Source organism: Berghia stephanieae, chromosome 1, assembly GCF_034508935.2.
Source record: "Berghia stephanieae isolate SIO BIC M18660-M18661 chromosome 1, UCSD_Bste_1.3, whole genome shotgun sequence".
Lineage (NCBI taxonomy): Eukaryota > Metazoa > Mollusca > Gastropoda > Nudibranchia > Aeolidiidae > Berghia > Berghia stephanieae.
This window is the reverse complement of record NC_088360.1, coordinates 5,196,459-5,207,231: the sequence shown is the minus strand read 5'-3', so window position 1 is coordinate 5,207,231 and position 10,773 is coordinate 5,196,459. Positions and strand designations below refer to the sequence as shown.

General features: G+C 32.5%; 1 protein-coding gene across 2 annotated transcripts in view; it reads left to right on the top strand.

Moving 5' to 3' along the window:
- Positions 1 to 563: 563 nt before the first annotated feature.
- The window catches only part of LOC144966435 (hippocampus abundant transcript 1 protein-like), a 28,724-nt gene continuing 18,514 nt past the window's right edge, over positions 564 to 10,773 (top strand). Inside the window, exons 1-5 of one of the 2 annotated variants that reach the window (XM_078902934.1) lie at positions 564 to 756; positions 3,520 to 3,612; positions 4,179 to 4,241; positions 8,221 to 8,348; positions 10,626 to 10,740. In XM_078902934.1, coding sequence (XP_078759060.1) covers positions 622 to 756; positions 3,520 to 3,612; positions 4,179 to 4,241; positions 8,221 to 8,348; positions 10,626 to 10,740 — 534 coding nt within the window. In that variant the 5' untranslated portion in view covers positions 564 to 621. The remainder of the gene's footprint in view (positions 757 to 3,519; positions 3,613 to 4,178; positions 4,242 to 8,220; positions 8,349 to 10,625; positions 10,741 to 10,773) is intronic. The other variant, XR_013644219.1, reaches the window with a different exon arrangement.

Genomic DNA, 10,773 nt, shown 5'->3' with positions numbered 1-10,773 from the left:
GTACTTTTCCCGTATTTTACAAAACACCATCCTAATTTGCTCTTCAAGTTTCAATCTTTTAATCCACTTATTACGCAAGATACAACCAAAGGTCGAAAAAAAAAAATGCCGAAAAAGCGTCCCATATTTTCGCGTTTTTTCCCTCTTTGCGGGTCATCCAAATAAATGCCACCTTTGAAACTGCATAACTTGTTTATTTATGAATGGATTTTCAAAATTCAAAAACATTTTTACTCAGTGGAGATAGAGCTTTGATTTTAGACAAAATTTTTCCTCAAAAATAGAAAAAAAACATTTTTCATAGTCATTGCTACAACATAATAGTGTGAGCACCATTAGAAGCTGCTGCTCCAGGAAAGGTTTTAACTGATTTTGTTGCATTTCGAAAACGTTTCCGTTTTAGGGTAAAGTCTATTTGATTTCTAGTTCTATCGCCTGGACTTATCCATGTGTGTATATATCTTCTTGGATAATAATAACATTTAGACAAATATCGTTGGTTAAGACAAAATTGCTATTAAACCGAATAAAATTAATGTCGTGGATATAGCCCTGGGCGTTGTGGCCCCATGGTATTTACTTCCGGTTTGGATTGATAGTAAAGGGAAATTATTAGGTTGAATGTCGATGTCGACATTACAAACGCAATGTTCTATTAAAAATTCGAAGACAATGCCAATGATGGGCAAGAAACGCAAGCGGATCATCGGAAATATTATATGGTCAAAGAAAGGATATCACAAAGATGTAGCAGAAGTAAGACATATTGAATTGTAGGCGCTATAAACCGACCACTTTGTATCCGTCTCTAGTCAGTAGTCAGGTGTGTGTGTCAGTGAGTGATCACAGTATGGCTAAGTTACCTAAGTTGATTGTGATATTGCTTTGCATCCTTTTTTCGTCTACGATGAGCTGACTGGATAGATATGATATAAATGATATGTTAGGCCCATAGGCATAGGAATTTACCACGGAAAAAAAGGGAGCTTCCAACTACAACTTGACTTTTACTCTTCTTCCTCTTAGAAATTAGAAATAATAGAGGTCTATAATATAGAAATTTAATTATAAATTTTATGGGGGCCGTTCATTTACCAACACTGGGTCACTGGGTCCCTTGTGTGGAATGACCTGCCCAGAAGGATTAGAGAAGCAAAATCTATTGATAGTTTTAAATCATTGAGTTAACCACTACCTTTTTACTGTTACATTTTCATGATATGATATTGATGATAGGATATTACTATTAATTACATACACTGCTGCTACTGCTATTGATATCATTACGTTTTAGTTTTATATTTATATATATATAATATCTAACTTTTGTCTGTTTATTTGTAACGTACACTGAGCACAGTGATGAAAATGCGCGATATATAAATGCCACGTATTATTATTATTATTATTATTATTATTATTATTATTATTATTATTATTATTGTTTTATATTATTATTATTAATATTATTTTATATTATTATTATTGTTATTAACGCATTATTAAAGATGGATCTTGCGATAATTTTAATTAGCCCTCTCAATTATTGCTCGTTTTTATTCCTGTTAATATGTTAATAACAAAACCTGTTGTTCATAGTAGTAACAATACCTGTACCAGTCTTGACTAGACAGCTAGACAGAGTCAGTGAGAAAGCTGGGATTTTTTCATCTCAACAAAAATAATTTAATTTTCAATCCTCCAGAGAGAGAGTAGTCCGAATTATAAAATCGATTTAAAAAAAAATAGACATCCTAGAATCCTATTACTATTAATCCTCCCGAAATGATGGAGGAGGGAAGTTAACAGTTGTCGAAACTTTTGCAGCAGTCAGCATTCGACAAATTTTCTAAATACGGAGACACGCTGATGAGATGTTAATTTGAAAGATATTAAGTTATTAAGTCTTGAATCTTTCTAGTAATCTTTGGAAACTGGAAATCCTACACTCAGGACTGGCCTTTTGTATTGTGACTCAAGACTGGTTAGGTTGTTTGTATTTTAATTAAAATTTTAATGAATCATAAATATGGATGGGGTCAGCTAACAATGTTCAGTCAAGATAAATAATTAAGATAGACTCACCGTCGTATTGTAGGTAATCAATATTTTTTCAATTAAAAAAAATAGTCATTACTGATATGGTTACCTCAGTCTTGGATATAGGATGAACATTTCCAAAGTTATAGTTATGGTGATTTTATTGCTCAAATTTTGCCACCCCACAAAACACTTCATTCGAATAGAATTCTAACCAATTCTTCAGCTCATGTTCAACATGTGGTCGCGAAGCTGAGACAATGTATGTTATGCAATTCGAATTGTTAGAGGGTACTGTGCGTTACATTATCAGGAATAAATGGTAGTAACTGTAGTGTGTCTTGCTATGTCTACCAACTTCCGATTTATTATGAAATGAACCAGATCTCCATAACTGTAATTGGGAATAATTTTTATAACAATACCAACATCTGTGAGCACCAGTCAACTGTTGTATTTGTATGTTTTTTGAGTACTGAACACAGGGATGTTATTATTTTGGGTGCACATTTCTAAATTTACGTGTATAGTATAAGTATAATTGTTGGGGTTTTTTTTGTTGACTGTACCACTTTGCTAACTTTGGCAGAATAATGTCATTCCGTCATACATTGACATGACATTTTTGATAAGCTGGTATAATTGGTTTGCTTTTTTTTGACTGACTACTTTGCTAACTCTGGAATAATATCCTTCCACCATAGATTAACAGGACGTTTTTCGATAAGCTGGTCAAGAAAATATCTTTAAAAAGTTTCTTTGAAGAGTCATAGTGGTTAAGAGGAGAAGGGTCTCCCCCTTCCCCCTTCCTACTTTTAAGATTTGAAAAGAGATTTGCACCAGTTTCCAGCACTCTACATCTAGAGAGATAATGAATAATAAATAAATAAATAAAATTTCCTTTTGTTCATCATATAATATTGGAAATTTGTTTCTAGGGTCTATTTGAAGGGAAGACTGGAATAACCCAGGCGTCAGCTGCAGTGCAGAGCCGCAAATGAGCTAGGGCAAGGTGACTTGCTCAAGGCCACACAGCGCAGCGGCATTCGAATTTGGTACCTTACGGATAGGAAGCAAAGACCATACCACTGAGTCACACTGCCCCCAGAAATGTTACAAAAACACTCTTATAGAACTATACTAAAAATTGACCCTCTAATTTCTAGATCTTTATTCCAATTTCGTTGTACATTATATTTTTATTTGGTGAAATTGTGATGAGCATAGGTTATTGGATTACAAAAATGGTGATACTAGTGTTCTGCTTAGTATCCATTCAAATATTGAATCGTTGGATATCAAGCAAATGATGTATATCTAGTTGTTCAGCCTAATTTGTTCTATTCAAATATTCAACATTTTATTTATTTGTTGCATATTGAAATTTTATCAAATTAATGCAATGCTGTTTTGTGATATTTCATTTTCTCTTTGTTTTTTGTTCTGTTTTGTTCTTATTTTCAAATTTTTTTATTTCAGTCTGGATTGGGTCAAGCTAGCATTTATCATGCTCTCATCATTATTTTCTTGGAATTTTTTGCCTGGGGTTTGCTCACATCACCAATCATCAGTGTAAGTTGGTAATTTCAACTTTTTGTTTAAAAAATAATAATACAATTCACATTAACTTGTGTTAAGTATTTTTAGATAGTGATCATTTGTCTGCTATTGGAGTTTCCATTATTGTTTTTATACAAAAGTCTTGTTTTGATATTTAATTGTGTATTTTATCATACAACGGCCAAAAAAAAAAAGATGTTAAAAGATCTAACTCAATTTATTGTCAACTTTCAATATGCAATTGATACCATTATTTCAAGGGGGCGAAATAATGTCTGGTCACCAGTGTTTGAATTTATTTTTTTAAAAATAAATTTATATTTAAAAAAAAAAAATCTCAGAGAGGACTTATTTTGTTTAAAGCCTTTTTCTTCCATTAATAGTTAAGGTACCCCACTAGCTCACTTGGTTAACAAAACGCCTCACAAGCAAAGGGGCTGGTATCGATTCTAGTGCAGAAGAGATTTTGTTTTTATGCCCCCCAATTAAAACAATGGTACTTCTCTAACATACTGCTTAACCAATATTATTCCAATTGATCATTTACTTAGATATTTTTTCTATTTTTCTTTATTCAGGTCCTCAATGACACCTTCCCAAAGAATCTTTTATTATTTAATGGACTTATTCAGGGGGTGAAGGTAATTGATTGCATAAAATGTTTTTAAAAGAATAATAAAATGATACTATAGCCCTTTGTGTTCCTGTACACAGCGTACACAACGATAACAGTTTAGTTGTGACGGTATCCCGTTCCTGACACCTGCTGACCCGGTCACGGTGAGCGGTCAATCACCGCGAGGAATTTACCTAACGGGGATTGCTGTTTCGCTCAATTTAACAATGTTTTGTTTTATTGTCTGTTAGACACCCATATTGAATGAGTTGAAATATCACTACTTGGTATAAAAGTTTATATTTTCTACTTTTACTGTGTGTTTTTTATTTTATCATAGTATTACTAGATTTCTCAATATAAGTTATCAATGAACGTTAACACATTACACAAAAAATATAGTGGGTGCAACATTAAAAAAATTAGAGAAAAAAAAACGTTGCTATGGATTGGTCTGAATTTTATGTATTATAAAGACAAGATGTAAATACTTCTCACAAAAAACGTATTTTTCCTCAACAAAAATATATCCGCTACAAGCATTCAAACTCGTCAGTGTAGTTTGGGGCTGGTCTTTAACTGCATTGCGTTGATGACAAATCGCATTTTATTCATATCATTGAGAATGCCGGATGCTCTTTTTTTCCAATTTTGCTGTTGTTTGGTGACAGGTCTCTGTGCCTTGTTCTCCAAGAAGTCCAAGTCCAAACATATATTGAGTGATGTGTGGTATGCAGTGGTACTCAAGGAGGTGTTGTTTTGGGATTATTTTGTTTGGAAAATATTTTCTGTATGTATCCGTGTAATGTTTTATTGCACTTTGAATATATTGGATTGTGTCTGCTTTGATCGATTTTGTGTGTGAAATAGAGTTGTGCACATGACTATAGGCCTTGTTTATATTGTCGAAAATTAATCCAATACTGCAAGCGTCGTCAATGATGAGTGGGTCGTGGGTGCAGTTCTTTGTTTGTTGGATAATTGTAAGTGTGAGTTGCGTGTAGACTTTTTCTTGTAAATATTTGTGGCATTGGTTGCCAATGAATGACCTGCTGTGGTAAGCCTGTTGTGTAATGCGGTATTCTGTCCAATTCAGAGGCAATAGGACAATCCCTGAGGGTGAGTGGCTCGTGCATGAGATTTTAAAGTCTCTCCTGCGTTTCGTAGTTTGTTGTTATATTCTACTCTGTCGATATCAAACATGCAAGTGCAACCCGTTTCAAGGTTGATTTATTTATTATTAGCGTCTTGGCAATGAGCAAATACAAAGAAGCTAATGAGTCGTGCGTTCAATGTGCTTTATAATGTGTACTTTTTACACATAGATTATTAGTGTGTTCCTTGCTTGTCCAATGCCGTGTCAGTCCCATAGACTAAAAGAATGTCATTAGAATAATTTGAACATTTAAATGGTTTCTTGCGGGCACGTTTCTATTTCTGTGTTAAACAAATCATACCACATGTCCTACATAATGAATTCACTGCTTGGTTATGACTTGCAATTGTGTGGTCCATGCTGTAAGAGAAAATTCAAAATTGACTGAGTGATGTAAGCAATGATATAGTGAATTAATGAATAAAATGAGTTTTAAAACACTCTGTATTACTTCTCATATCCATGCATACATAACAGCGTACATAAAATTTGGAACAAGAAAAACCAAATACTTCACCCAATTTGGTGAAAGAAAGGGGGAGCAGGAAAATTCTAACAAGCAGTTGAGCTAAGTTGAGGCCCAACACACAATGTCATTTAGAATTAAACATTAGCAAGATAATTCAAATTATGCAATTTAAAAATCAAATTAACTCATCATTGAAAAAAATAAAAATATAATTAACAATAAAACCGCAGCGAAATATTACGTTTCAAGAACAAGGTTAAAGAAGTAATATCATTATTACCTGACCTACCGCGGAAAAATAATCATTACAAAATAATGAAAACTGAAGAGTAAATGAAACTTACCTCATTTCGTAGTAAAACTTGTGCCTTGTGAATCACACCAAAAAAAAATTGAAATTTATAGCAACGTTTTTTTATAATCCTGAGGTAATTACAAGTAATTTTATTTAAATGTTATAGAAAAATAGGTGAATTTGAATCACGGCTTGTGGAATAAGTAATGGAGATATTGAAATAAAAATTGGACCGATGGAAAGAGGGGGTCTGTGAGAATTCTTTGCATTTTGGGTGGAATTGCATCGTCACGAAGATCGTGAGGTTAATTGGTATGGAAATCATCCATTGGTATCACCCAATGCTCGTCAAATCTACAATCTGGGAATTGATCGGCTGACCGCTGTTGACCCCTGTCGGGTGAGGTTACGTCGGCGCTCGGAACAGCGGGAAACTAAACGGTCAGATTTATAGTGCAGTTTAGACGCAGTGGGTAGCAATACAATCTGGGCCAGGTTGCTTTCTGTCTTTGTCTTGGAATGAGGTTTCCTGGCTTTATCCTTTCTCAGGCCAGAGTCCTTGGCTGAGAGGGAAACACTCAGATATGTAGTATTAGTTTTTGGAGATGGTTTTAATTTTATAAATTTTTTTTTGCCTCGTAAATCATCTCTGCTGTGCACTGTTATATATGTATTTAAAAAAAAACATAATTCGCATACCTTTGAGTGTCTTTCTCCTTGTGGAATCCTGTGCTTGTGTCTTGATGAGATTTTTAGGTGACTGCTAAGTCCTCTGATAGTATGCTCTTTGATTTTTATACGTCTGATCCATATTTGAGGCAGTCCCCTTTGTCTTACTTTTTCTTGAGTGCTTTCAATTGTAAATCTAGAATTTTTCAACTGTTTAATTTTATTCCTTTCTATTAGTATTAGTGGTGATATGACCTAAATGTGTTGCAAGTTCTGTAAAACCCTTAAAAACAATTTTTTTAAAAAATCACGATCACATGATGCATGTATAAGTAGGCATAGGAATGGTATTACCACTTGGGACAAAATTTAGTTCATATTTTGGGTGGTTGGATGGGAGCATCACCCTTGGATCATATACCTATGATGTTCGCATGGGTGTACGATCCGATAGTGATGTCGTTTCTTCTTCTCTTTACTAGCCTATCCTGCTTCTTTGGTTTGTGATTGTATTTTTGACAGGGGATATTTTTTTTCCTGTAAATCCTCTGCCTGTTTGTTCTTGGTTATTTATAATTTAGCTTATGATATCTTTAGGTTATGATTTTGATTTACATTTGTACTATTTTTGTTAGATTGCTTGTTTTTTTGTTTCAGCGGTCTCTCATATAACCTCAATTGTGTTGGAAGAGACCTAAAGCAACAAACAAACAAAAAAAAGTTCATATTTGATAAGTTCAAGAGTCAGCTTTGAATTTAATAAGCTCAAACTCTTTCTTGTGAAATTGTCTTAAAAGCAAAATGTGATGAGAACAAAAAATGGTGGCCGTTGTTGTGAATTGAAACAGTTGTGCTGCAAAGAGTTGAACATGAAATGAGTCAGACAATTATTAAGCATCCAATATTCAAATTTCTTCTTCCTTCAACTTCAAGTTTTGAATTTTAGTTTTTTAAAAATATTTTTCTGATTTGATTTAGAAACATCTTTTTTTTTGGTGATACTTTGTAATATTTTATTTTAATCATCTCATATTAACTGTAAAATGGCATAAAAAAGTTGTTTTGAAAATTTCTGTTTATTAAGAATTGAAAAACATCACTTTTATTCATCATACATGAGTTGAATCTGGGTTGTATAGCACAAAATGAACAATACCAATTACTTGCTACCTAACTTCGGATTGGACACTAGTCTATTGCAGAGTACTTTCTGCCAGATCTAAGTGACCCAGCTACCCAATCACTGTTGTATGAACTCTCAGAAAAAAGTATCATCTTCACATGGGATCAATTTTGGTCCCTTTGCATGTGAATCGACTGCACTACCAATTTATTTATTTTGAACCCCCTTTTTTAACGATGTAATCAGTTTAAAATACATGACAATTTCCCTCTTTTTTTTTTTGTCTTTCAAGGGTCTCCTGTCCTTTTTGAGTGCCCCTCTAATTGGTGCTCTCTCAGATGTTTGGGGTAGAAAGCCATTTCTTATTCTTACAGTGGGCTTCACATGTGCACCTATTCCTCTAATGAGGCTAAGTCCATGGTGAGTAGTTATTGTTTAATTACCGTTTGCTTCTTAATCATATTTATTCTAGTTAGTTCCGTTTATCATTATCATGATTTTATTGTGGGAATAAAGTGGTAGAGTTTGACCAGCTCTTTAAAGGGGCCTGTCAATTTCTTTGACATTCTGCATTCTTTATAGTTTCACATCTAAAGATTCTCACACTTTTTGATAGTCATGCTAGATTGTTATACTTTAAGAGATATGAGTTGTATTGTATTTTCTCTATTTGAAATCTAACAATCAGCAATTTAAAACAGACATTGCATATATATATATATATATATATATATATATATATATATATATATATATATATATATAGCAATGACTATCCTGCACAAATCTTTGGGCCTCTTTTTCGCTCACGAAGTGCCCGAATTCGTGTCAAAATATGGGACAAAGCCGTTTCGTATATGCTATTTTAAAAAATTAATTACGACGCTGTTTATCGATGGATATGACTGAAAGTTGGCACACAATTAGAAAAAAGGTCATTTTAGATTATGTCAAGCGACAAAACTCGTGCGATTACCAGAAGACCGTTAAAAATAGATTTTTACTCTTTGGAGTAAAATATTTCTAAAACTACCGGGCGTGGAGGTTTTGTCGCTGACAAGGTAATACATGAACATTTCTTCTTTTTGGTTGTAAAATTTCATATGAATATGATGAGTACTTTTCCCGAATTTTACAAAACACCATCCTAATTTGCTCTTCCAGTTTCAACCTTTTAATCCACTTATTACGCAAGATACAACCAAAGGTCGAAAAAAAATGCGGAAAAAGCGTCCCATATTTTCGCGTTTTTTTCCTCTTTGCGGGTCATCCAAATAAATGACACCTTTGAAACTGCATAACTTGTTTATTTATGAATGTATTTTCAAAATTCAAAAACATTTTTACTCAGTGGAGATAGGGCTTTGGTTTTAGACCAAAATTTCCTCAAAAAGAGAAAAAAACATTTTTCATAGTCATTGCTAATATATATGATATATATATATTTGTTATATTGAATGGAAGGTATAATGTATTAAGAGATTTAACACTTTTTTATCATTAGTGATATCGAAGGTAATTTTAGTAGGGTCGTTTAAAAAGGTGGTCAGAGTATCTGCAATGTTTTTTAAAATTGTTACGTTCACTAGAAATTAGAAATAATCTCTTCAAATGTCATTAAAGATAATTTGCATGAACCTACTTTTTATAGAAGATGACCAGGTTCACATTCACATCTTACATGATATGCAAACTAATACCAAATGCCCATGAGGACATCAATACTGTTTCCAACTCGTGGAAAATTGTCTGAACTGAATTAGTTTCATATGAACAATATGAACAATTTGCAAATTTCTAAAAGAGTTGAAATGACATCCCAAGCAAAAATGATGATTCTTTGAATAGAAGATTTTAAACTGATATGCTGCTTTATTAACAAGCTACCAATAGTTAATCTAAGTCATTCAAAATAAATGTGTGAATATAACATTCAAATAGGTAGACACTATTGTTAATCTTACTCGTTCAAAATTAATTTCACAATAACATTATTATAGGTAGACTATGATTTCCATTCCCCGTAACATCGACTTTCCTTATAAAATCCAGAGAAATTTGATACCAATGATCATGCCATTTAGAAATTTGGGAAAAGGAATAACCCATTTTTGGGAGGAAAAGCCTGGATCAAAAGTCATCCACCATCAGGTCATCAGCTCCTTCAAATGCCTTCGAGCAGCAACAACAGCATCGACAACAGCAAAACGATAAATAATAAATTTAAAAAATACAAGAAAACGTGGGAATGTTAGAATCTGAAGTAAAATTTTCATTTATTATAATTTTTTCAGTAAGTACCTATATTTTTAGGAAGCACCCAATGAGTACAAAAAAATAAGGATAAATGGATTAAAAGGGAAAATGTAAAAAGAGCTTGAGTTGTAGAGTTGGCCATAATAATGGATGAAATTGTTGATCTGACATCATCAAATTATCAACTGTGTTTTCACAAATAAAATGGTGATGAGTGCTTTCTCATTTTTATTATTATTATTATTATTATTATTATTATTATTATTATTATTATTATTATTATTATTATTGTTATTATTATTATTATTATTATTATTATTATTATTATTATTTTTATTTTTATTATTATTATTATTATTATTATTATTATTATTATTATTATTATTATTATTATTATTATTATTATTATTATTATTATTTTTCCTTCATTTTTTCTTTCAGGTGGTACTTTGCCATGCTGTCTATATCCGGTGTGTTTTCAGTCACTTTCAGTGTTGTTTTTGCCTATGTTGCTGATGTGACGACAGAGGAAGAGAGAAGCTCAGCCTATGGACTGGTGGGACTTCAAATTACTAAATTGAGCTTTTTT